This window comes from Rhipicephalus microplus, chromosome 3 (assembly GCF_043290135.1).
Source record: "Rhipicephalus microplus isolate Deutch F79 chromosome 3, USDA_Rmic, whole genome shotgun sequence".
NCBI lineage: Eukaryota > Metazoa > Arthropoda > Arachnida > Ixodida > Ixodidae > Rhipicephalus > Rhipicephalus microplus.
The window spans coordinates 97,567,620-97,595,359 of NC_134702.1; the positions used below are offsets into that span (position 1 = coordinate 97,567,620).

The following is a 27,740-nucleotide window of genomic DNA, read 5'->3' on the forward strand; positions in this document are numbered from 1 at the left end:
GTTTTAGTGACGCAGAGCCTGCACTTTGGTGGGTATTTGTCGGGATCTATCTTGGACAGTATGTATGGATTGGGGTAAGACAAGGTCTGCAGGCGACGCCACGCTACCTGAGATTCTTTACTGAGCTTTGGCCCCGGGGGCGGAAGTTTCCGTCTTTCGAGTCTTTGATGTTCTAGAATATCTGTCAATGTTAGGAGCGGGTCCATACGCATAGCCGAGGGTGGGTGCGATATGCCGGGGTCGGAGGTCCGGAAGAGTAATTCTCGGGCCGAGGCATGGGTGAGCTCATTGCCTCTAACTCCGCAGTGGCTCGGTATCCATATCAGCTGTTTCCATTCGCCCTCTGAGCGCGAGGACGAGAGTTGTGTAAGAAGTCGATGCGCAATGGGGCCAATGTAGCCTTTACAAAAATTTCGGTAGGCTGCTTTTGAATCTGTGAGGACGAAATTGGACCTTGGGTTTCGTAGGGCGAGGGTGATTCCTGCTTCTTCCATACTAGTTGTGTCTGTGTCCTGGGCTGATATACAATCAACCTGTTTTCCACAATGAATGATGCTTGCTGTATACTTACCGTTCACTGGTCCAGCTGCATCGACAAAACAAGCGCCCTCGGTATCTGAGTAGCTGTCGTGAACTTTTGCCCGTGCCCGACGTCGGTGTTCGTGTAACTGAGGATGCATGTTGCGTGGAAGTGGTTTGATGATGAAGTCCTGCCTCCATTCATGTGGGATACGTTGTTTTCCCCTTCTCTCAATGGAAGCTTTCATGCCGAGTTCTGATAGCATCATCAACTACAAGTACTGCCATCTAATTTTAAATTTATCAACTACAAGCATCAACTACAAGTCATCCATCAACCCGTCCGTGCTTCCGTCCGTCCGCGTGACCATCCGTGCGTCCATCCATGCGCCCGTCCGCGAGTCCGTCCATCCATCTGTCCGTCTGTTCGTGCGTCCATATGTCCGTACTTCCACGCGTCTATCCATACGTCCGTTTGTCTGCTAGTCTGTCTGTCCGTCCGTCCGTCCGTGCGTCATTCTGGTGAACACTCTAAGTACCGCAATCTCACATCTCGTATCCCCTGTGGCACATACCCGCTCTAGAGCATGTGTGTGCCTCTCCGCGTGCGCGAGACAAGCGATTGAATGCCTTTCACTACTCTTCTTTTCCTCCTCTCTTCTGTCTCTATAATTCCTATTCCCCCATTACCTGCGCTAATCCGTGGCGGTGCCCTCATTGAGAGAGGCAGTAACGGAACAGCGCTTATATCTTAATTTTTCCTCTTTTCCAAAGCCACTTCGAGTATGTGCCTCCGGTGGCTACGTACTACTACATACATACTATAGCGGGTATGTGCCACCGGTGGCTGCGTACTACTACACACATACAAGGGATGGACAGACCCACGCCTTAAGGATCTTCTCCCCTAAAAACCAGTCAGTTAACTTAGTGACGATGATACTGAAAGGTGGCTAATGCACATGCAGATCTCTTTTCTTCTTTACAAATGTTATATGCTTCGACGATTTATCTTACGAGTTGATTCTTATGGCGGTGCCCCACCGCGGTGGTTTAGTTTGCACACGGCTCCTGACCCGTAGGTCGCGGGATCGAATCCTGGCTGCGACGGCTGCATTTCCGATGACGGCGGAAACGCTGTGGGTCCGTGTGCTCAGATTTGGGTGCCGCGTTAAAGAACCCCAGGTGGCTGAAATTCCCGGAGTGCTTCACTACGGCGTCTCTCATGACCATATGGTGGTTTTGGGACGTCAAACCCCATATATCAATCATTCATTCTCATGGCGGTGAATGAATGCAATCCTCAAAGCAGGGTCCACAACCACATCTAGGGTGCCTTGATGCGCGAGCCCGCTACCAGCTGTTGTACTGCTCCCTCCGCCATTGTAGAGCCTACGACGTCTTCGCCAAGCTGTAGGGCTCAAGTGCTGGGTTTCACTGGCGTAGTATCCCTGGATGGTGCGTTCCCCAGTGCTACAACTATTCGCACTAAACCAGTGGACCACTTCTCACAAAAGCGAAACCAGTATGCAGTGGGAGAGATAATGGTGGCCGCCGTATAGTAAAGACGACTCAGACGTCTTCACTCAAAAGGAGGAGCGGGCATCGAGGCACTTTAACCACATCTATAGAGTAACTGTATATGCTCCCGCATATACAATTACTATGCGCTACTGTATATAGAGTTACCACCACTCTATACACAGGTCCGCCATCTTGCCTGGTTAGCAACCATAGTTACGCGGTGAAGCCACGCTGGGCTTTTGCAGGTTACTTGCTTGAGCCTGTCGCCGATCGACAGGCTTAAGCCGACAGCCAGGCGAGCAGACGCTCTGTAAATCAAACGCGAAACTTCACAACTCGAGTCCGGCTGTAAGCATGTATCGCGCTGTTCCTGTGCTGGATTTTTATGCTGATTTCGCGTGAAACGTCGAGGAGACCTTCCTGGAGAGTCCAGAATGTCTGCAGCACGCACGTGCATTGAAGAATACGGAAGCAGCTTCATCAGGTACGTACTATTGCGATTGAAAGAAAGGCGAACAGCAGAGAGCGTTGCTTTCAACTCAGTCAAACTGCGGCGTGCTTTCGCTGTGACAAGGCAGAATTTGTGCTGTAAGCCGGCGTCAGCGTAGCGCTAGAGTCTGGTTCCAACTTACGCTCATGCACCACATGCGTATCAATTGCCAGTCCTGCCGGGCACTCGGAACACACACGCGCTGCAGAAGTGCCAGCGAGAACAAGATATTAAACCGCTATGGTGACGCCGGCCGAAAGCACGTGTAGATTCGCCTAATGACAGTCAAGGCATGTCGCAGTTCGGCCGAGTCGAAAGTCGTGCTTTCCGTGCCGTTGACGCATCGCGATATTAGGCCATTCGGTTGTACTAAACATGCGCGGTGCGTGCATCCACGCGTGAGTCGTAACACGTATATCCTGTTATTGACATGCAGGCTGCGAAAGAGTACGGCAATAGTTTTGTGCCTCATACTACAGGCATACTGCACGTAAATCGATGCTGTAAAGTGAAACAGCGGGAGTCACGCTTGAATAAACACAATGAGTTTAACTACACTCGTACACTTCACAGGGCTCTTAGTTTTTCCTGCTGATTGCGATTATATCCTAAGGCGGTGGAGATCGGCGTTTTTCGTTGTGGATAAAAATCTGTGCAATCGCAAAACACCGCACCGGCACGATTGCCGCAATGCGATGTGAACTTCACAGGCAGTGCTCAGCAATCTCGTCTTCTTGCGCTCGTCGTTGTCGCATCAGATGACAGCGCAGTGGTACCCAGATGACATTTTATAAGCAGGCGCAGCGTGAACAGGCGCTTTTTCGCATTTTAAACTCCCAGAGACACTGCATTCCATGCTAAGAAGGCGCGCTTTGGCAGTTGCAAATTAGGGCGTCTCTGGGAGCGAGGGTATACCTCCGAAGACGCCTGGGTGCGAGATAGGCGTGATCTCATCTATACGGTTACTCCCATCACACCCATCACAGTGCGTTCCCACGTGGGACAATTTATCAGCCCTGCTGGCTCTTCCATACTCCTTTAGGCGCACACTGAGGCAGCGCCCCGTCTGCCCTATATCATTTCTGCGTGACCGTGGCAGATTATACAGGACCCTTATTTTGCAGGTTACAAGTGCAACTTCGTGCTCGACGCCACCCGTGCTAGAAGAGCCCTTCCTTTGCTCTAATTTTCGCTGGACATCGGCAGAGATTCCACCCATTTTGTTTGGGGCCGAAAACAACAAGCAGATGCGCACCTCTTAGCAACACTTTTCATGCCATGTCACATACGGTGCACATATGGCAATATACGCGAATGGCACCGGTGCCATATGGCATGAGTAAAAAAATCCTTGGTCAGAGTGGGGATTGAAGCAGGATCGTTCGGGTCAAAGTGAGGATCAAACCCGGGTTGTTGGCGTGCCAAGCAGATGTTCTACCACACGGCCACGTCTCTGCTAGTGGGTACTTGACCCGCAGGTCACGGGGATCAAATCCCGGCAGCGGCAGCTGCATTTCCTATGGAGGCGAAAATGCTACAGGCCCATGTGCTCAGATTTGCGTGCACGTTAAATAACGCTAGGCGGTCGAACTTTCCGGAGCCCTCCACTGGCGTCTCTCATAACGATATGGTAGTTTTGGGACGTTCAACCACACATATCAATATGCTTGTGGATACAGTGAGAAGGACTTCCTCTGCTTGGAAATGCATTGCAAGTATCTCATGCTTTACACACACGCGCGCGCAACTCCTGTATACGTGCCTAACAATGCAGCATGAAATATTGGAGTAGTAATGCATGGCACAAGCGCCCGTTGCCGGCGGCCGTCACGGCATGCGATTATCTTTATGGCTTCGGGGTTTTAATTCGGTCACCCACTACGAAAGGGGCACACGCTACTGCGCCCTATTCCCTTAAGGCCACGGAGTGGGTGCATAACAAGTAAAAAGTACGGAATAAGAATAATAAATTCTGGGTCCGAGTGAGGATAGTACCTAGGCCGTATGCGTGGCACGCAAATGTCGTCCCACATCTCCGCTTGAAAACACAGAAAAAAAACTTCCTCTGCTTGCATCATCATCATCATCCTGACTACGTCTACTGCAGGACAAAGGCCTCTCCCATGTTCCGCCAGTTAACCCGGTCCTGTGCTTGCTGCTGCCAATTTATACCCGCAAACTTCTTAATCTCATCTGCCCACCTAATCTTCTGTCTCCCCCTAACCCGCTTCCCTTCTCTGGGAATCCAGTCAGTTACCCTTAATGACCAGCGGTTATCCTGTCTACGCGCTACATGCCCGGCCCATGTCCATTTCCTCTTCTTGATTTCAACTGATATCCTTAACCCCCGTTTGTTCCCTAATCCACTCTGCTTGTCTCTTAAGGTTACACCTATCATTTTTCTTTCCATTGCTCGCTGCGTTGTCCTCAATTTAAGCTGAACCCTCTTTGTAAGTCTCCAGGTGTCCGCTCCATAGGTAAGTACCGGCAAGATACAGCTGTTATATATGTTCCTCGTGATGGATAGTGGCAATCTACCTGTCATAGTTTGAGAGTGCTTGCCGAATGTGCTCCACCCCATTCTTATTCTTCTAGTTACTTCAATCTCGTGGTTCGGCTCCGCGGTTATTACCTGTCTTAAGTAGACAGTCTTTTACAACTTAAAGTGCACTATTACCTATTTCGAAGCGCTGCTCTTTTCCGAGGTTTTGTCTTTCGCTTGTGTAACTCCGTAATCATGAGTTGAAATTCGTTCCCTGAGTTAATCAGCAATGCAATGTCATCGGCGAAGCGCAGGTTACTAAGGTACTCTCCATTAACTCTTATCCCCAACTGTTCCCATAGGCTGCTGACAACCTCCTGTAAGCACGCGGCAAGTAGCAATGGGGAGATTGTGCCCCCTGCCTTACACCCTTCTTGATTGGTATTCTGTTGCTTTATTTATGAAGCAATATGGTAGCAGTTTACAAAAGCCTCCTTTTATGCGTGCAACCCACTACACAGAATGCAGGCACAATTGCATTTAGGAACGTGACCGCTATCGCATTCAACTCTTGAAGGCGAAGCTTAAGGGTCCCCCCATTTTTTATTCTCGAGTTGTAACCGACAACCTATGATCACCTTTTTTTTTTTTTTTAGCAACTTCAGAATCGTCCCACTTCGACGTTTCAGGCCATACGACTTCGGGAAACTTCGTGATTTTTTCCTTTTGAAACAACTCTGAATGGGCAAATATTGAGTACCAGTGTTCAATACGTACTTGTTACTATGCGTGCGAAGGATTAAGCATTTATTGCGTCCAGGGGTACGTTTACTACTTAAGCTACCACAAGGGTAATATCACGATTTTTGACGTTAGTCGTCGACATGGGGGTGTGCCTGGAGGCGCCAAGGTTGGTGCATCCTCGTCAAACTGTACTGTAGCAGCCAAATAAGACATTGTGCGAGATCCAATACCATTTAAGGTGCAATAAACTATATTATGTAAAGGTGCAATTCGCTTTCGTGTTAAACAGATTCCTTTGGTGGCAAGATCAGCCGCGTCTTTTTTTTGTATTTCTTGTACGCGAATACACTAGTACCCGCCGAGAAATGTCGTAGGTGACGCATTGTAACTGCCTTGAAAAGGAAGTTGCGAGTTGAAGTACGGTCGCACTTTATGTGGGCTGCAGCATGGGGACAGAGGTTGAGGTCTCGGACCTTCCACCGGTGTTCCCATCCACCGGTGTTCCCGGTGAGGCTTAGGACCTCAACGGGAACATCAGTAGACGTGAAACTTGTTTACAAGATACCGTAATTTAGTTTTCGCGTAAACACTGCCGGTGCTGCCGTTCAGTGTTACGCCCGTTTTGAACAAGGTCACTGCCGCGCAGCTTATGTTCAGTACGTCTGTACAAACGCCACGTTGCTAGCTATATACTCGTGAAGTGTGAATAGTCGCGCAACCGTAGCATTTGCAGTTTAAATGCGAAATCTGTGGCAATGTGTTCCTCACGGCTTAACACTTACCACATTTTTAGTTGAACCGAAAACAATTCTACGTCATTTAAATAAACTGACTAAGTCGAAGTACTTCCATCATATGACGTAATGGGGCACTCGGGTGGAAGTACGACGACCTTCCTCCTCCCTTTTTTTTGTGTGTATGTGGGGGAGAGCGAGAAATCTTGTCATTTGATAAGTGTATAGTACAGGTGCTGAAAAGCGAGGTCGACTCCAGGATGAGAAAAACTCTGTACGCAGAAAGTAAAAGAAAGCATTTCTTCTCTAGACAATATATGTACAAATGTATAGACATCACTTTAAATATGAAACAATAACATGTATGCCTTTTATGAGTAAACACATGTTTATGTTACCAGAACCCTTCGTGACTAATAATATACCTCTTGCTACAGAAGACGGTCACACACTAACGGTGCATGAAACACTTGTAGAAGTCGACAATTCCGGCATCATTCGCTTTTTGCTGCAAAAAGGCAGCTAAAACAGTAAGTGAAGCTTAATTCTTGACAAATAAAATCGCAGTACAGCGCTAAGATGTGTGCTGAAAAACCAGACATACAAAGCTGGCAAAATTCGACTAGTGTAAAGCCCCTTTCTTTTGACAATGATTCGACGATGGAGGGATACAAAAAGATCATGCATTTAGCGCGACATTTCCCATTATTTCGAGAGAGAAAAAAAGGCTTCGTTCCCCGACAAGGCACAGCTTTTTCTGTATAACAGGGCGTCAGGTTTCACAATATGAAAGCGCAGTTGCATTAGTCACCGTTGTCCTCTTCATAGCAACAAGCTCCAGAGCAGGAGTACATACGTTGTCCCATCGTTAGAAGATAGCTGCTGTACGTATTTTTAACTTGCATGATCATGTGCTTACAAAGTGCCAACAATAAAACACCACTTGTAGAGCATTGCAGCTTCAGCGAAAAAAAAAAACAAACACGACAGCACTTGGAGCCACATTGATAGAATTTTTCACTCGATTATAATAGGTTCACGTGAGTCATTCACAGTGTGCCACACGGGGCGACATCGGCAACAGCCGGCACTACTAAAAAATCGTTGTTTCAATGTCAAAGATGCTATTTTTTCCAGACAATTCAGATGTGTATAAAAGCAAAAAGAAAGCGACGATGCGAATGAACGGGGGGGGGGGGAATTCAATGACACTCAAGCTGACAGCTTCGGGGGTCGAAATCATGCTCATTCCTCAGGCAAAGTATGACCGATATTTTTTGCATTGCGTTCGCACGCCCGTAAAAACACTCTTCATGCAGATATCCAGGTTACATTCACGTGCTTTTTATCTCTCACGAAATGTTAGGCTAGTGTAGAGCGGAAACCATGCGCTGTGCGATAGCACCAAGGCTACGCGTTAACTCATGTTTTACGCATGCACTGTTGAGAGAGTAAGGGTATCCACTGGAGCTGGACGCCTCGCGGTGGAGCAGCAGTGGATAAGAGTATTCACATTGTGAAGTTATATTACGTATTGGCTTCACGCTTTTATTATAGCGTCGTGACAGCACCTCCACGAGAAGACACCAGGGCATGCTTGCAGCGTAAAACAGGCGTAGTTAAAATCATTTTGTCGAAGCACGAGTTTGATAAAATTCTGTACAAACGCGTTTCTATAGCATTTTGCTTATTTTACTTCCTAAAATTCTGCTCGGAGATACGAACTAGTTATAAACACGTTAGTGAACTATTTAAAATCAATGCGGGGATGACATTGTTCGCCGGAGTAGGCGACAAGACAGCCCCACACATCGGCACATCGTGCAGATCCGGTGTTGTGACAAATCTACGTGTTACAATTGGCCAGTACAGACGTCCGTTTCAAGATGCGGGGATAACATATCATGCGACATTAGTCAGCCCTAGTGCCTTCCATTAAAAAGCGCCACCCCTAATAAAGCTGGACATGCAATGACAGGATTACGTCAAGAACAATGTCCCAACTGTTCTTGCAAGCGTCAGGCATACACATCGGTCAGAGTTTCGTCGGTGCAGACTTGACGGGAATGGCGTCTCCCGGCGATTCCATGCATTACGGGCGTGTGGACAGGATGGCGCAAATGAGCCCCAGCATGCAGGAGAAGCGGGTAATCCAAAGTCATGTGCACATTCGCGAGGAGCAGCACTCGGTTTCGGGAAAGTGGTGGTTGTGGTCAGGCATGCAGGCCCAACTGCTTCATCCATGCGTCATCCTGTCCGAGCAACTGATGTAGCTGTCGTACGTGGTGTCCAGTATAGTGTGGTGCTCCGCCTGAAACGACCCGTCCACATTCATTCCCACAGGGCTCAACCTATGCAATGGGGAGCAGTGCGAATGAAAACAGAAAAGCGCGGAACAAAACCCCCGTCTGACACGTGCGCTACAGCAGCACCAGCGACAGCAGCGCCAGAACTCGTCGCCTGGCGAGCGGTAGGGGCGATGTAGCGTAGGCGCTAAACATTCGCCGTGACGTCGAAGGACGGTTAGCGAGGCAAGAGTCTAATTTGAAGGTGTTTGAGTGTGCATGCGCCGAACGACGAGTCGAAAGTGTCAATAAAATGCAACTTTTTTGTTGCACACTATCAGCCGATGACTGCGAACTGGTCAAAAAGCACCTTTGATCAACGCAACTGAGCCTATATGTGCTACATGTGGCGGATGTCCTAGTCGACAGAAGCGTTGTAGTATCCCTGGATGCCCGTTCGTGAAATAATTGGAAATTGGGAGAAAGTGCATGATGCGGCTTGGTTTGAGTGGCGAATCGATCGTTCGTTGTATGATACTAAAAATATGTCTGCTCGCATTTTTACCGAGTAGTGCATTTTCAGAAAAATGTAAGTGAAGTTTTACGGATAACGCAATTGCAATAATGGCGAACCGGTAAATTGCCTTTGCGACTGACTACAAAGTTCGCCGAGCCGATATCAAAACGACAGTCACCTCAGTAACAACTACTTTAACTGCAGGATCTACTAAAGTATAGCCTTAAGCAGCCAGCCCGAACGCTGAAAATCAAAATAATTGTAGCAAGAAGACAGCGTCACGTTTATAGGAGACATGTATGCCTATTTTGAACTTTAAAATGGGTAATGAAACTTGCAGGCGTTTACCTTTATTGTGCGTCCTGCGTGTAATATCTGGCGTGCGGTATTGAATAAAAGAAACAGAAAGTGTTCCGACTGTCGAAGCATTTCACGCTAGATAACGAAGCACGACATCGTATCACGCATTTAGTTCAAGTTGTACTAACAAACACCAATAAATTCAACTACATAAAATCTCCTCGCACAGCCACGTTCTCGCGCAGCGAGGACCCTGTCTACATGCCTAACTGCTCATTCTACTCATTTTACTGTTAGCGCCGAGTTGCGCTATATTTTAGCATGGAAGCACAACCTCCTTTTATTGATAAAATCCGAGCGTCCTGCAGTACAAATTATTCTGGCGATCAATTTGTGCCCGAGAATTGGCTCAAAGATCCTGCAGATGCATTCTATGACGTATCTGAGCGTGGGTATACAGCAGAAGCCTCGGAGGAGATGGAGGGAAAGAAAGAGTCCGCAAGCGTGGCAGGAAAAGCTCACCTTCTCCTCTTCCTTCTTGTCGACTTCGTGGCCGAGCAGCTGCAGCAGCTCGGTGGTGAACTGGCTCACAATGTGCCAGGCGTACACGATGTCCGCGTCGCATGCGTTGGGGGCGCACACGCAGAAGCGGATCACGTAGCGGTCGTTCAGGGAGGCCGGCACCATGTGCAGCTTGCCGGACGCGTTGATGCTCGACAGCAGTTTCTCGTTCAGTTGGTTGGAGCCCTGCGGCGAAGAAAAGCATTGGAGTGTCATTTTTTTTAATAAGATCAATCGACGGCGCTCGACTCTTGGATTATTGGTCATTGTTGATGGGCGTTATGGGCAGCGTCATTAGGGCTCAACGTATTGTTGGCAATATGTCGGCACAAAACCCAAGACTTTGCGGATTACAAGGCGACGCGATAAGACAAGCCACACTGCTGCTGTCGGGCTGGTTGGTATGCGCCTGGGAACTTGAGGCACAAAACATGACCAAGGCAAAAAAATAAGCAAAAAAAGCGATCTTCCGGCAAGTGAAGTGTGCCTCTTCAGATCTCTTACAAGTTATTTTGTTTTGAGCCCCCGATCTTTTATATTCCCATGACAGTGACAAACTTATTCTCGGGGACTGCTGGGCGAAGGCCTCTCCCGATGACCGTGCGAGCTGGTCCCATTTCATCTCTGCCAACTTCCGTCCCCCTCACTTAAACCTCTGCTGCGGTACAATCACTTGTATTCCGTAGCTTCGACTGATCTCCTGTTAATAATGTGCGTTACGGGACCTGGCACGGTCGATTTTCTTTGTCTAGCGTCAAATATCGGCAGCCCCTGTGTCCTGCAGATTAAAGTTGTGTAGTTCAAAGAGCCTGCACATTTGATCAACTTCCCACATATCCAGTGTAGTTTTGAGTATCCAGACATGGTGACAGGACATATGAAAGGTAGTATTATCAAATTTGCCTGGAGAACGTATACCCTGCTTCATCTGATGAGACCACTAGCGTTTGCCCAGAGTAAAGAGATGCAGAATTGGTGCAGGAGAAGAAGAAAGCTACAGGGCGCAACATGCGTGCAGCCGTCAGCACACCTAACATTAAAGCTGCGCAGTGTGGTTTCACTGACGCCCGCCGCGAAGTGCTGGGCGCTGTTGCCGAGGTAACACCTCGATATGCTTGGAGAGTATGTCGACATGTGCTGGCAACATCTCGGCAACAGAACTCGAAGTTACGCGGCGCTGACGTCATTCAAACCATTTCAGGCAATGCTGCAGAGCGATCGTGTTGAGTGTGCCAACAGCTGTACATTGCAATGTTGTGACGCCCTTTCGGGTGTCGTATTGGTACCTGGCTACAATAACGATCGAAATTGTAATGATGGAGCCGATTCAGTAGTTCACCCTCGCTACTCACCTTGAGCCGGAAACAGACGAGACCGAAGATCACTTGATTTACCACTTCAAAGCGGGAGTCACTCCTCACCAGCTGCTCAAACTTCTTTGCGAGTCTGACGTGCTGCGTAGAGATGGTCAATCAATCGATCGATCCAATCGATCAAATCAATCTAATCACGCAAACTAACCTCTCGGATGTAGTGCTGCAGTCCGGCGATGCCATACCTCCTCACTACGAACCATAGCTTGAGTGACCGGAACCTCCGACTGAGGGGTATGCCCCAGTGCTGCAAAAAAATAAATTAAGTTGGCAACAAGCTCCAGGCGAAAGAGCAGGGCTGACGATTACTATTAACTTCTCACCGTGAAAATTTCAGACAACGAACACCTTGTGTTCGTTGTCCCAAATTTTCGCGCCGAGAAGTGTACCAGCTAGCCCAATCCCGCACTTGATTTCCAAAGCCCTAATTATGGTGGATCTCTTCGTGCTAACACTGGACCTCTTTGAGAACAGTGTACCGACACCCCTTCTGGAGCAGATGGTGCCGCTGCCCTATCAGGTCATCATATCCTATGTCGGTCAAGGTGCTATCGAAGTTTCGATACTTCAATGCCTAGCGTGCGATTTTATAGCCCCCTGGAGTGTCATACGGATCCACATCTTTTTAGGTTAAAGAATTAGACTTCTACTTTTCAAGGTCACAGTATGACGCGTACAAAATATTACGAGACTTGATGAGGTGCACCTTCACTTCGTCGGAAGAAAAAAAAAAGCATTGTTCGCGTGATATTAAGCTAAAGGTGAAATGGCCACTCCAGCTTTCGCTTTCAAGTTGTCTTAGACGAATCCATCTCTTTTAGTAGAAACTACCGAGATGAAAACTTACCCTGTAATCAATTGCCTGATCTGAAAAAGAAAAGAAAAATACGTAAGCGTGTTTTTGTGACAAGAACCGTGCCAGGACAAAGCAGCAGACGTGCGGGCCGTGCTAGTTCAACAGACGAAAGAACCAATCTAAATTCAAGACGCGCTTGCCACTCACCTGAATAGCTATGCTGTAGGTAAAGCGGGTCAACAACCAAAGCTTGCGTCAACTTGAACCTGTCTTTCACCCTGCAAGAAAGACCAATTGCGACATGCCGAAAATTTGCATTCCGGGCGGGCATTTTCGACTCGAGGCCATCGGGTACACATTACATATCTATATGGCACCCAATGTGTTTATTACTGCAATTACTTACGTTGGCAAACTGCACAGACATGTATGTTACGTTGAATATACTCAGCGTAGTTTTGTGGGCCCATGGGTTTTCGGAACATGATGCAGTCATGTCGAGAGTTTTTAATGCGGATATAAATAGCAATAGCTGCCCGCGTGGGTTTACGTGGAATTTATAAGCTGCATGCAGATTATTGACGAATGCTTGGGGATAAATGCGCTGCTCGACTAGCTGGAATGATTACGTGTGGCTGCTGGTGACGTATATACTTTGCCTCTAGAATTCATATTCCTGTGTTGTATATCATGCTGCGGTGTTACCAGATGTAACGTGGTATCGAGACTTTACAATAATTCAGAATAAGCTTTGTGGCGAGGGAATTACGGATTACTTTTATCAAGCCGCATACAGCACCGTGGTTGTGGGGAATACATCTCTCACCTTCATATGCGGCCAGTTCAGTGCAGGTGCTTTACATCTGTAACATTTTCTTTCCCAACCTTTTTTTTTTCCTTTTGATACTTAAGGTACTTTTGGGCATTACTCTTGCCGCAGAATAAAAACCGTCAGAACTACGTACCAAGCAGGTGCGAAAGCAACATAAGAAGCAGTATATATGACTGACGATCATTCCTATGAGAAACCTCAGCCGGGCGGTTCACCAATGCAAATAAAGTAAACCCTAGCGGTACTCACCACATGAGGGAGCAGTCGAAGTTTACAAGCATCCATTTGTTGGGATTAATGTTGAAAGACATCGCGTACTGGAACAGGAAACAAAAAGAAAGGATAAAGAAACATTGATCGCGTAGCAATGTTTCGGTATAGGGCAACATTAGCCATAATCAGCGGCATTTTTATGTAATGTTTTCCCGGCCGCCTTCTGCTCGCCACTTTAGCTCACTAACAAATGAAGCTTTGTTAGACATAACGCTTTTTGACTGCTCTTAACTGCTTAGACTTGTAAGCGTTATGCGATATCGCAAAAAAGTCTCCCAAAACAGCCCGACGCCCGCTTCAACACTTTGTTGGTTGGCTTCATACATTAACAAGAGTTCTAAACGATGCTGTATAGTGAGCAGCTCCGGAACCAATGAGAGGCATGCGGTGTAAATGACAAAGGAATTTACTTTGGACATCGCCGCCTGGCTTCAAGTTAAGGTGCTGAATATTTAGAGATCGGATGCATTAGCTGTGTCCAACTTCTTAAACGTTTTGCCTGAAAATAACATATCTGTGCACTGTGTTATTGTTACCGCAATAACTTACGAAAACATTTCGAGAGAGCTGCTTAGTGGGTGGCCTTCAGTACCTCGAGTCCTTTGTGCAGATACTGAAACTCCGGACAGATGAATGCGCTCCCTGCATAGGCTGCGTCCACGTGAAGCCAGATGCCTTCCTTCTGACACAATGGACCGATCTCTGCCACAGCGTCAAAGGAGCAGCAAGAGGTCGTCCCCAGAGTTGCGCTCACCTGAACAGCAACGAGAAGTAAGACTACCAGCTCTTAGACTCAAGCTTCGCAAAGTTTGACCGTTCAAAATACCAAACTGGTGGGCTAAACAGTACTGAGAACTGCGCCATATATATGCACCTTCTTAACGTTGACCCAACCAGGTACCGAATATCGTTTGGCGGGAGGCGTAACATGAAACTTCGTCAGAAGATACGAGACAAAACTAGAAGCTTGTACTATGGCTACTGAAAACGGCAATGCAGTGCTTTGGCACCCGATTTCACCACTTGGTTTCTGGCGCTTGTATCCGAACCACATACGCTAATGAGTTTTTTTTGGCATTCGTACATTAAGCGCTGTATTGCCACGTTCAGTCCCCAAGTTTTGTTATCGCGCCGTTTCAATGTCAGTAATTCTCAGCGCGAACCACGCCTACAGTGCACCGTTCGAGAAGGTTCGGGATGGCAGTACATTTTGTTAAGGTTACGCTCACTTCGTGAACATTACAAATTATTCTGGAACCTATGTCGCCACCAGCGATGACACTAGAATATTCGATGGTAAGTGTATTGATTGATATGTGGGGTTTAACGTCCCAAAGCCACCATATGATTATAAGAGACGTCGCAGTGGAAGGCTCCGGAAATTTCGACCACCTTGGGTTCTTTAACGTGCACCCAAATCTGAGCACATGGGCCTACAACATTTCCGCCTCCATCGGAAATGCAGCCGCCGCAGCCGGGATTCGATTCCGCGACATGCGGGTCAGCAGCCGAGTACCTTAGCCATTAGACCACCACGGCGGGGCTCGATGGTAAGTGCATAAATGCTGACACGCTTTGCCGCTATCAGTGCAAGTCTGCTACTGCCATACGACTTTCCGTTTCCTGGGCACAGGTTTACAGGTCACCGTCTGCTTCTTCGTAGACGTCACGACCCCGTAACAGTATCGGGTCTTATCCTTTGGCGCACCAACCGGGTTATGCAAATAAACACAGTAACTGCTGTTAACTGTGACAAACAGTGATTTAGTTTCGTGCAATGTTCGCCTTAAGGAATATTCAAGGAGAGTTTTTTTTTTCCACCACTTTTCATGCATCACAATTTGGCGCTTTCTAACGCTTCGCACTTTGCGGTAAATTACCAGTTCTCAGAGTTGTGATTGGAACGAGAAAAAAAAAAAAGCTTTGCTTGTATACGTATGACGAAGTCCGGATCGAAGGCGTGGTTACGACCTTTTTACAATACTTCTAACGCGTGCGCCAAGTAACCGCAGCGACTTACGAAAAATGGGACAAATCCGGCCTTGCGGTCCTCCTCCATGGCGGCAGCAAGCGTTGAGCCCCGCATGCTGAAGTTATCGTCCGTGTCAAGAATACGAAGTTTCACAAATCCAATCATGGCTGCTTTCTCTACCGATGAGTGGGCCTGTAAGAAAGGAAATAGACTGAAACCACTGCACCACAACGCTTCGTTTACAAATTTCAAACTATGTGCAAATATACAGCGTGACCACGTCTGTGTATAGAGCGCTCGAGCAGCCGGTTTTTGGCCTGCGGAGCCAAACCTTGGGGCAGTATCTGCAGGCTCTGACGTATTCAGCCTAACAACTATAGGCCGTGCTTGCTCCCGATACACCACTCCAGAGCCCGAAAATGCCTCAAGGTTTCAGCCAGCAGAGCAAAAACCGGCTGCTCGAGTGCTCTACACAGACGTGTTCGCGGCTGTACGTCAATATAAAACCCTATGCACCTCACATAGATCGCGATTCCGCCGGACTGAACGCCCTTTCATAACACTCGCCGTAACATTCGCGCTGACAAAACGGAAAACGCCAGCGGTGTCACTGACCCCTTATAAAGCACAAGGAATTGCATGAAATAAAAAAATGCGTCGCTTCAAAATCGTGTCTATGAAAGCGTATGTGAAACCTCTCTACGATCTTAAATCGGAAATAGTGAAACGTGACATGTTTACTTTGTCTTCTAGTGGTTGGTGAAGCTTGTTTAGAAGGACGAGTTGTGCGTACAAGCGTTGATGTATGTGTAACGCGACACTTCGCCATTGAACGCGAACCTTCGGTGTTATCGCCATATAGATAAGTGCACACTCAACTAGGCACGTGCAAGAGCCGACATTTCGGTGCATCTCGTAGTTGAGTGCGCCATTGTAGGAGCGTCCTGCTCCTACCCTGGTGCAGTCAACTGTCAGAGGGATCCATCTGCTGCCAAGCTACAGATCGCTGCGCTATCTGTGGCTTGGCAGCTCGTCTATGTGACCATTGTACGCAAATGTCGACCGGAAGAAAGCCTCAAGGTCGTATCGTAAGAGGGTCTCAAAATAGTTACTGGTTTACCTCTGCTTTCATCATCATCATCACCCTAGCGATAAAACAGGCTCTCTTAAAAAAAAAAAAAAGACTACCGACACTAGTTTGAGGCACCCCAAAAGGGACATCTTTTCCATGGTGAGCCCCCAAAACACTTTAAACATCGGAGGCAGACTACACGTACAAAATGTATTTTGATTTTAATGCCCGTCACCCAGCATCGTCAAGGCAGCCCCTCCGCAATGATCATCAACACAGTCCATTGGGTTTGCAAAATTTGATTCCTGCGATTCAGGCGGCATTCAGGACGCACTGTCAGTCTCTGGACGACAATTCACTCATTGTGTACGTGAACCACTTGCGACTGACAGCAAACGGGCAGCTATTGCTAGTATGTCGCGAGTTTTAGTCATCCCGTGACGTCAGACCTGTTGACACGTCACTGCGAAGCCACCCTACCCATACGGACACCGCCTTTGTTTAAGGTTGCGGTATTGAGAATTGATTCAATGCATTCCCACGATCCACGACACTTTTAGGGGTGACGCTCTTTAGGGTGTGGGTCTGTGCATCCTCGGATGATGCATGTTGCCACCGGTGGCACATACCCAAAAAAAAAAAGCGGTCCTTAGAATGTCCGCTGGATGGCGGCACTTGTATATGATTAAAAGACGAGAGGTGGCTGTACTTGGAGTGTTCACTAGATAGACGGACGGACATACAGACAGATTGACAGACAGACAGAAATGGGCGCACGAACAGACGCATGGAAGGACGGATGCACCGACGGTCACACGGAAGCAAGAACGAATGGTCGGACGAAAGCACGGACGGACTGACGAACGCTTTGCCCCACCAATCATCATTCACTCCGTGGATATGCTGTGATTTTTTGGGGTTCTCGACACCGGCATTTTCACTTAGGGTATCAACCTGAAAATATTCAAAATTCGTGTCAGCACTCATTTAAGCATTCACCCAAGACGATTAAAAAGGGCGAAAGCAGTCTTCTCAATCCTTGTATCGATCCTCCTGGTGGGGGCCCACCGAAAGCTTTTCTGCACGTAACGTGAATTTACGCTGCCTCAATAATTGGCCTATCTTTGACCAGGTGGAGATTTACTGTGATGACGTCATAATGCGACGCCACCGTAACGTCGTGATGACGTCACAACTTTTGACGATCGACGATCTACAGCATCATGTCATGACGAGATCATGCTTTGCAAGACTCGTTTGCGCACGAGTGGTCCGGTTTCACGTTTGAGAAAGCATCTATTGCCTCTGGCCTCTTGAAATATCGTTTAACAGCGCCTCGAAATAAAACATGGAAAGCTTCAGACCCAAAAAAATGTTTCAGCCATGTGCTGCATATCTATCTGTCCTAAGAGAGTGAATACGTGTGAAGATGTGCACAGCGAACCGTAAAACTGCTCGGACAAGTCAAATGAAGTAAAGTTGAAGGAATTTGTGATCTCGCCATAGCGCATCGCGGCCACGCAGCCCGATCCAGCACACTTGCTGCCGACTTTTCAAACCATTGAATAAAGTGAGAAGCTTGGTTGTAGAGCAGAAGGAGGCGGTCATTGCACGGGAGATTAGGAAGGTTCTACAGATGACAGAACCTAAAATGTGAGTTAGCAGCAGCTCACTACATGTGCACTCCACACGACTGCGCTTATGTCAAACTGCCACGAAAGGACCCTTAGCCTTTTTTCCCTTTTGGAAGCTATGCTACTCTTATGTGCAGAAAAAAAAAAGCGCTTGATATTCCCCTTATCCACGATTTCGTAATGCTTTAGAGGGACGCAAAGAAATGGGGAATAATTTTGAGACAGAGCGACAGTTTTCGCTGCAGCAAGCCACCTTATGAAATTGTTTAGAAATAGTGATATGAACTGCTGAAATAGTTGTCTTAAATAGCGTCATTTCGCGAGGTTCCTTTTTTGTTGAGTATTACTATAGGACTACACAAGTAGAAACCATATCACGGAGAGCAGGCGTACCTCCTTTGAGCAATATGCCATGAGCTTGGAGAGGAGAACTCCTTCATCAACGAAAGGCTGTTCTTCTTTGAGTTTCTTGATGGCCGCGTACCTCGCCGCCAGCAAAGTGTTCAGAATGCACTCGCTCGCGCTTGACTGGAAGAGAGGAGAGGGAAATCAGAGTTTTGATCCAATAGCAGACGTGCGCAATTTACTATACTGCGCGTCAGGACACCACTCGTATAACGCAAGCTCATTAGAAAAAGATTGAAAGTTCACTGACTAGCCATATATAGGGAAGATAAGACATTGTTGAGTGATGAAGCGAGCAAAGCTTACGATTTTCTGGGCACTTTTTTTTTTGTTACAGGGAGAGCGGATGTAAAAATGTGGGAGGGAAAAGAGTAGGTAGTGAGCAGGGGCGGCGCCAGGGGGGGGGGGGGGGCAAGGGTGGGCTGGAGCTTCCCCAAAATTCTCGCCTGCCCCCCCTATGCCCACCGAAGTGCCCGGAAGCATATATTGAAAACCTAGTAGGAGCAGAGCTTGCTTGTCCCCCCCCCCCCCCCCCCGGAGGAACTCACTTTTCGTGGTTGCCCCCCAGTAAAAACATCCTGGCGCCGCCCCTGGTAGTGAGCCGTAGGCTGTCTGTGGTTAAACTCTCTCTTCCTCTCTCTGTGGTGGAAAAGAATCTCGTGCTGAAAAGGCAGCCTTACATCTGTGAACAGTCTCGCAATTTGAAAAACTAATGTACGGCTAAATCGACATTCAATATCCTTACAAATAAGTACGCTTATGTGTGAAGCTTGTACCTACGGCCTATACCTCAGAGTTTGACAGTCACGTGACGAATATGAAACCGCCCATTCCTTACTTGAATTACACCTCCTCCACTGCTGTTTCCCGAAAGGCAGAGGAATTGCTCGGGAAGGTTTATCATCTTGCCTGCAGAGTGAAATATGGAGAGAAATGAACATTGTGCCGCGGAGTCTTGCAGTCTATCCAAAACGGAAGAAGGAACAGTTATCCAAGTTGAGAAACTCATTTGCAAAGTCGGTTGTAGTACTCAACACAACCCGGCCTTTCGTTTAGGCTGGTTCAAGTTAAACGTGCAAAATATCGATGACGTACCGACCCAGTCCAGCATGATCACCTCCAGTTCTGTGCAAGCCGGGCTGGCTGCCTGTGGAGAGAGAGAGAGAGAGAGAGAGAGAGAGGTAAAAAAGGGGGAGTGGGCATCGATTAGGTGATTAAGGCTGCAAACAAGGACTTAAAGCCGTCTCGGTAAGTGCAAGCTCAGTAAGTGCCATGCCTTCCAGCCTGTGCTCATGCTATCGACACGAGCACATGCACGCATGCACCGACAGTGTCAGGCGGCTATGTTAGTGAAGTGAATGTATGAATCGAGCGTGGTGTTGGCTCAAATGAAAGTTCGTCATTTCTTCCTAAGTGGTCTCTGCGGCTTCTTCAAACAATGTGCTTGCACAGTATGATTGGTAGGGTAATAAAACGACACGAGCTCAATAATTCAGATATGACGAGCAGGAGTGCCATGGCACGTTTAGATAGATGATTAAGCAGCTATTTGTAATGAAAGATGGCTTTTTTTGTGAGGTTTTATACTCGCGAATAAATACAAGCCTTTAGCTTATAGATAATGCCACTATACGTGAAATATAGACTAACTTAAGAGTTCGCGCTTTGTCTTTTCCCTTTGTCTCTCGCATGGGTTGCAGCTACGTGGCGCCCCGTAACTGTTCCGAACAGTAACCACTCTTCCCGGGTGATACTCATGTACCTACAGTAAATGTAGAAAGATTCGCATTCTGTAAAAAAAAAATGTATACCAGCAACATATTGTTACGTGAGTAACGAGACAAAGTATTGCGAATATATTCGAAAAATATATTTGCAAGAGCGGTTGCAGCACTGGCCAGTCTGGCTCCGAGCTCGAGCAGCCAGCGAGCCTCATCTTCCTCGTCGGGCGCACACGCGCATTCGCACTATGGTTTGTGGCAGCCTACAGGTAGCATAACCCCCGTCGGCAAAGGCGCCGTCTCGGCGCATCTAGATGTCAAGATCATTGGGCGAGTGGTACTGCTTCAGGCGTGCGACGTGTACGATGTCGGTGGCCCTAGGGGTGGATGAAGACGGCGAGGCAGCAGGAGTGATTTCATAAGTGACGGGAGTCACCTCACGAAGCACTCTGTAGGGCCCTGTGTACCGAGAGAGCAGCTTGTCAGACAGGCCAACGTGCCTGGTCGGAGACCACAGCAGAACCAACGAACCGGGCGAAAAGTGCACATCGCGGTGTCGTTGGTCGTACCGACGCCGTTGGTTTGCTTGGGAGGTCAGAAGGCGAGCACGAGCGGTTTCGCGTGCGTGGGCGGCCCGGCTGATGGCGTCCAGAGCATATTGTGAAGTTGGAGCTGCTGGTAACGGAATCGTCGTATCGAGGGGTAATGTGGGTTCGCGGCCGAACAGCAAGAAAAAAGGGGAGTAACCAGCCGTGTCGTGGCGCGAAGAATTGTAGGCAAATGTCACGTATGGTAAAGCGATGTCCCAGTCAGAGTGATCTGAGGAAACGTACTTTGCAAGCATGTCAGTTAGGGTTCGGTTCAGGCGTTCTGTGAGGCCATTTGTTTGCGGATGGTACGACGTAGTGAGCTTGTGGCGTGTTGCACAAGAGCGTAGGATGTCCGCTATGACTTTCGATAGAAATGTGCGGCCTCGGTCCGTGAGCAGCTGGCGTGGAGCACCATGTTGCAAGATCACGTCGTGTAGAAGAAAATCGGCGACGTCAGTGGCGCAACTTGTTGGAAGGGCGCGTGTGATTGCGTAGCGTGTGGCGTAGTCTGTGGCCACAGCTATCCACCTGTTGCCAGCAGAAGACAGAGGAAAAGGGCCGAGTAAGTCCAAGCCGACGCGAAAGAAAGGTTCCGTAGAAATATCGAGTGGTTGAAGGCGCCCAGCCGGAAGCGTCGATGGTGTTTTGCGGCGCTGACATTCCTCACACGCCGCGACGTATCTTCTGACGGACCGTGCCAGACCTGGCCAATAGAAGCGACGGCGAATCCGGTCGTATGTGCGGGACACACCCAGGTGACCGGCAGTAGGAACGTCATGAAGTTCGTGGAGTACAGCCAAGCGGAGGTGTTTGGGTATGGCAAGCAGCAGAGATGGGCCGTCTGGATGGAAGTTATGCCGGTATAATGTGCCATTCTGGAGTACGAACGAGCGATAGGATCGGTTCGATGGGGAGGAGTCGAGGCGCTCAATGATAGCTCGTAGGGCTGCATCACGGCGTTGCTCGTCGGCTATGTGGTTCAGTTGAGAAACGGAGCACACGCAGGCGTCGTTGTCAGGTATGGTGGCCGATGGGTCAACTGGATAGCGAGAAAGGCAATCGGCGTCCTGGTGCAGGCGTCCAGACTTGTATATCACAGAAAAGGTGTATTCTTGCAGTCGCAGAGCCCAGCGACCAAGTCGACCTGTAGGATCTCTTAAGGATGAAAGCCAGCAGAGCGCGTGGTGGTCGGTGACGACGGAAAAGTGAGTGCCATATAAATATGGACGGAATTTTGAGACCGCCCAGACAAGAGCAAGGCATTCTCGCTCCGTGATCGAATAGTTACGCTCTGCAGGTGTAAGGAGGCGGCTAGCATACGCGATAACGCGGTCGTGTCCCTGTTGGCATTGGGCGAGAACGGCTCCGATACCGTGACCACTGGCATCAGTTCGGACCTCAGTTCGGGCAGATGGGTCAAAGTGGGCGAGGATAGGGGGCGTCGTCAAAAGTGTTATGAGGTGAGAGAAGGCGGCAGCTTGAGTGGACCCCCACGAAAATGGAACGCCTTTCTTCAAAAGATCGGTAAGTGGTTGGGCGATTGCCGCAAAATCTTTCACGAACCGCCTAAAGTAGGAGCAAAGTCCCACAAAGCTCCGGACATCTTTGGCGGATTGGGGTACTGGGAAACTCGTGACGGCACGAATTTTCTCAGGGTCCGGTCTCACACCAGAAGCATCGACAAGGTGGCCCAGCACGGTAATCTGTCGGCGGCCGAAGTGACACTTCGAGGAGTTCAACTGGAGGCCAGCTTTGCGGAAGACGTCGAGAATGGCCGACAGACGCTCAAGGTGGGTCTCAAACGTAGGTGCAAATACGAGGACGTCGTCTAGGTAACACAGGCATGTTGACCATTTGAACCCGTGTAGCAGAGAGTCCATCATACGTTCGAACGTGGCGGGGGCATTGCATAGACCGAAGGGCATAACCTTGAATTGGTATAGGCCATCTGGAGTGATGAAGGCGGTCTTTTCTTGGTCTTTCTCGTCTACGGCAATCTGCCAATAACCAGAACGAAGGTCGATGGATGAAAAGTAGCGTGCGCCGTGGAGACAATCGAGGGCGTCATCAATACGTGGTAAAGGATACACGTCCTTTTTGGTGATTCGATTTAGATGCCGGTAATCGATGCAAAAACGCCATGTGTTGTCCTTCTTTTTAACCAGGACGACGGGTGACGCCCATGGGCTTGATGAGGGCTCAATAATGCCTTTAGTTAACATCTTATTCACTTCAGCTTGAATAATCTGGCGCTCCGACGCGGACACGCGATACGGTCGACGGTGAATGGGAGCAGCATCACCGGTGTTGATGCGGTGCTTTACAAGAGAAGTTTGGCCGAGTGGACGGTCGTCAAGGTCGAAGATGTCACGGTAGGAAGCTAGAAGGCGTGCGAGAGCGGCTGATTGCGCTGGGGGAAGGTCAGGGTCGATCATGGGACGTATTGACATGTCGAGGCATGTGGCATCGAGTGGGCGACAAGGAAAATTGGGGCATGCGTCGGCTGCGAAAGTGGTGACGTGATCATCGGCTAAGGACCGCAACGTGGCAATTAGGATGCCTTCAGGGAGGACTTGCTTTGTGAAGCCGAAATTTATGACGGGTAGACGGGTCCGGTTGGAGGCTACAGTTACGATGCAGTGAGGGACGGTGACGTCACGTGCCAGTAGGACATCAGGAATCGGCGTGACGATGTAATTCCCATCCAATACGGGTGAGGTCGTGGCAAATTCGGTGAATGTGAGGGCTTTAGGCGGTAAGCGGAGGAAGTCTGTGGCAGAAAGGCCGTGTTGAGGTTCAGGGTGAATATCCGGCTGAAGAGGAAGGTCTAAGCAAAGAGTACCAGCGGAACAGTCGATGAGAGCAGAATGGGTCGACAGGAAGTCCATCCCTAAGATGAGGTCATGAGGACAGTTCTGGAGCACCGTGAATAGAACAGGGATGTAACGGTCGGCGATGCGTATGCGAGCCGTACACATGCCAATGACAGGAACAGTGCCGCCATCGGCCACACGTACAGCTTCGGTAGCAGGGGGCGTGAGTACTTTTCTTAAGCGGCGACAAAGATGAACGCTGATGATGGACACATGAGCGCCAGTATCGACTAGTGCCGACAGAGAAATACCGTCCACGTGTACATCGACAAGATTTTTGTTCGTATGAAGCGTCAATGGAGGGTTTGGTTCAGACAGGGATGATGCAGCACTACCTCCAGGGGCTGCACTGTCTAGTTTTCCGTCGGGTACGATGAAAAGTTAGGCGGCGAGTGATGGCGGCGTGGCTGGGGCGACGGGGAACGACGGCGTTGAGGGGACGGAGAACGAGCAGGAAGGCGGCTGTTAGACGTGTCGAAAGCAGGGGCGGTACGGCTGGACGAATACCGGCGAAGATCTTCATATGGGCTATAAGGTGCGAAAAACTGGCTCCTATGTGGCGGCGTCCAGGAGGCACGGCAGTAGCGGGAGACATGTCCAACGCGGTGGCACCGGAAGCAGATCGGTTTGTCGTCAGGAGTTCGCCATTCCGCCGGGTTGCGAGATCGTGGAGCAACAAATGGGTCACGTCGAGGTGCATTAGTGGGAATTGGTCTGGAGGAGGGGCAAGAGATGGGGCAAGCATCAGGGAACCCGCGGTTGGCGAATTCTTGTCGTACGACCGCCTGAATAACGGAGATCGCGGGGGTTGTCGGTATCGTATGTTCGAAAGAAGTGGGCTGAAGCGGCGCTGGACTTGCTGCTTCAAGTTCCCGTCGAACGATACGCGTTACACTCTGCTCAAAGGGCGGTGTGACGGTAGAATCGGAGCAGGTGGACGTAGCCGCCGTGTTTGGCAACCGAGAAAAAGGAGGGCGCACCCGACGGCTTTTTGCTGTTTCGAAACGGCGGCATTCTTGAATTACACGGTCGATGGTCGAGACGTTAGTGTACACCAGCAAATTGAAGGCGTCGTCCGCGATCCCCTTCAAAACGTGTCCAACCTTTTCAGCCTCAGACATCGCCTCGTCCACTTTTCGGCAAAGAGCGAGAACTTCTTGGATGTATGACACATACGATTCAGTTGGCGACTGGACACGGGTAGCCAGCTCCTGTCGTGCAGCTGCGTGGCGACCGGTCGGGTCCCCAAAGATGTCACGTAGCTTCTCCTTGAACGTGTCCCAGCTGGTGAGTTCGGACTCATTTGTCTCGTACCAGACACGCGGGGTTCCGTCCAAGTAGAAGAGAACGTTAGCGAGCATCATGGTAGGGTCCCAACGGTGAGTTTGACTGACCCGTTCATAAAGGCGAAGCCATTTGTCGACGTCGAGGCCAGGTTGCGCAGAAAATGTCCCGGGATCACGTGGTGTTTGGACGGCGACAAAGGTTGTCGGAGAAGCCGCAGATGATGAAGCGGACGCGTTGTCACTGGAAGCCATGGCGGAAAGCTGGAGGATGCGGCCACTGCGGAGCTGCGTGGTGAGGACGGGGATCGTTCCACCTCCACCAAATATGTTACGTGAGTAACGAGACAAAGTATTGCGAATATATTCGAAAAATATATTTGCAAGAGCGGTTGCAGCACTGGCCAGTCTGGCTCCGAGCTCGAGCAGCCAGCGAGCCTCATCTTCCTCGTCGGGCGCACACGCGCATTCGCACTATGGTTTGTGGCAGCCTACAGGTAGCAATATTTTGCGAGGTTAGCAGTCTTTGCCCCGACTTTACGGACATTTGTAATGTGCTTCAACGAGGACAAAAGGAAGTCGCAAAGATTGGAGTGGAATATCACATCCCCGTCAGAGCTGAATACTTGTGTGGATGTACAGAGCACTTTCCGCCACACAAACATTAGTGCGCTTCCGAAGTACCATCCCACCGATTTGAGCTGAAAGAATGACAGTTAATAGAATAAGTATAAGATATCGGAGGCTTTGTTTATAGAGGCAATTAAAGCCACAGTGGTCATTCTGCCTTACAAGGCTGACGCATGCTGTGTGAAAGTAGGTATCTGAACTACAGGCTAGCGTTAAATTAGATTAGGATAGTTTACTTTTCGACCAAATTCGCCCCTCTTACAGAGTGGACCTACTGACCTCCGATTTCGTTTCGCATACGACTCAGCGGAGTGGCAAAGCCAGGCGCCCTTGCTTTCAGGCAGCCGCAGAGGCAACACAAACGAAGTACAGCCAGGCAAAAGCCGAGCAATGTAGCCAGCAGCGCCAGCCAGCAAAAGGAGCCCGGCGAGCCCCTCCTGCAAAGCCCCGAAACGTGCGCAGGGCTCGGTGCGTGTACCTTGGCGGGAGCACGACGTTCCTGGCCCCGCGCGTGCAGTGGCCCTGCCTCTTGCAAGAAGCCACGTCGGCTACGACTAGCAGCCTGCGTCAAGCAGAGAAGCGGCTAGCCCGCTCACCACATGGGGAACACCTATTTATACTTCCTGCCACAAGTAGTACGGCGTTCCCCGTGAATTTCGCCATATACAAACCAGCGTTTTATTATCATTAGATGAAGGTCCGCGTTATTTGCGAGACACACGATGGTGTTCAAGTTTGCGACTGCGCATATTGTTCACACTCGGGTGTGCGCACCTTTCGGCGGGCACAGTAAGTAAATTTGCAGAGCGGAAGGGCTAATAAACACGACAGCGTATCGGTGTTAGCGACACGCATGCATGGGAAATTTTACGGAAATAAAGCGCATGGCTTTCACGAGAGAACGTGGTTAAGGACCTGGCCATAGACACTACTCACCCAGGAGAACCCGACGCAGCCGATGCCATCAGAGAGCATGTCCGCCAGGATAGAAGGGTAGGAATTCCCAGCGGGAAAGTAGGCATGGAAGTGGGGGTGCTGCCAGTGGGTCACCTGCGAGGAACGCAATTGGGCAGGCCTCAACCTTTGGCTCCAGCGAAGAAGACTCGCTATACTGTGTCACCAGCTTGCGCGTATCCATAACCGAAGAAATGTTTACTTTGTTCGCTGCTAGCATTCTGAAAACACTCACCGCGCACATCTTGATGTCATTCTGCCGTCAAAGGACGGTTTATGTGGCAGCGACTACTGGTTTGCAATCTATAATCAAGCCAAGATGGTCATGAACGATTAATGTGTTGCGTCGCAAGTTTCGGTTTCAGTGCACCGTCTGAAAACCTGTGAACGTTGATGCGTTGTTATTTGCTTGTATAATTACACGGGTGTTGTGAAAGTATCATTTTATTTCGTTAGGTTATGGTGGCATGGTTGGCCGTGTTCTTCGTGACCCGAGGCCACAATTCCGCAGGACCGTTATTTGTGACAAGCTGTTAACAGTCGAGTTGAATCCCGAAAGCGTTGAAACGGGTCATGCGAGCGAAAGACTTCTGTAGTCTCCAGGTAATCTACAAGATTCAGAGAAAAGAGTTCAGTGTCATGATAGGATAGAAAACTCGAAAAAAAAACCGCCAGAATTTTAATGACAAGGCGACGCGTGCTTGAAAATGTCAGGGGAGAATGCCAACCACTTGTGCTGTTCAACTGCAGTTTATCCAATTGGGATGCACAGACGTCACAATACAAGTCCTCAAGTGTCAGTTCAAGGCAGCCGCACCTATCATGCGTGCGTCCTCGGGTAGATTACAACACGCGCCACGCCACACGTGCGTAAGTAGTCCTTGGGATCGCCAAGGCAGTGTCCCACATAACAAAAGGGAGGCTATCGTAACGCCTGATGTTTGAGTTGTGATGTAATCAGTCGACCGCATACAGAAGGAACAGAACACGGGGTAAGGTTAGCAGAATGACCGCGCACATTTTTTCAGGGTCGAAGCTCCTTAAGCCGTGGGTTGTGCGTCCTCGACGCATGTAATTGTAGGTAGCCACCTCCACGACCGGGCTGGACTGCAAGTGCGCGCTCCCAGGTGCAGTCTAGTGCGGCTGTGCCACTTCTCGTTAAGTTCTTGGAATGTC

The 27,740-nt window shown here is 49.2% G+C and overlaps 1 protein-coding gene across 2 annotated transcripts in view; it reads right to left on the minus strand.

Annotated features, from left to right (window-relative positions):
- Positions 1–8,689: 8,689 nt before the first annotated feature.
- The window catches only part of LOC119172270 (aromatic-L-amino-acid decarboxylase), a 56,214-nt gene continuing 37,163 nt past the window's right edge, over positions 8,690–27,740 (minus strand). For both annotated transcript variants that reach the window (XM_037423319.2, XM_037423327.2), the window contains 13 exons: positions 26,547–26,660; positions 19,609–19,660; positions 19,352–19,422; positions 18,502–18,636; positions 15,451–15,594; positions 14,023–14,184; positions 13,407–13,474; positions 12,533–12,603; positions 12,377–12,396; positions 11,678–11,776; positions 11,509–11,610; positions 10,118–10,342; positions 8,690–8,804 (listed from right to left, as the gene is read on the minus strand). In XM_037423319.2, the coding sequence (XP_037279216.2) occupies positions 8,730–8,804; positions 10,118–10,342; positions 11,509–11,610; positions 11,678–11,776; positions 12,377–12,396; positions 12,533–12,603; positions 13,407–13,474; positions 14,023–14,184; positions 15,451–15,594; positions 18,502–18,636; positions 19,352–19,422; positions 19,609–19,660; positions 26,547–26,660 (1,338 nt within the window). In that variant the 3' untranslated portion in view covers positions 8,690–8,729. The remainder of the gene's footprint in view (positions 8,805–10,117; positions 10,343–11,508; positions 11,611–11,677; positions 11,777–12,376; positions 12,397–12,532; positions 12,604–13,406; positions 13,475–14,022; positions 14,185–15,450; positions 15,595–18,501; positions 18,637–19,351; positions 19,423–19,608; positions 19,661–26,546; positions 26,661–27,740) is intronic.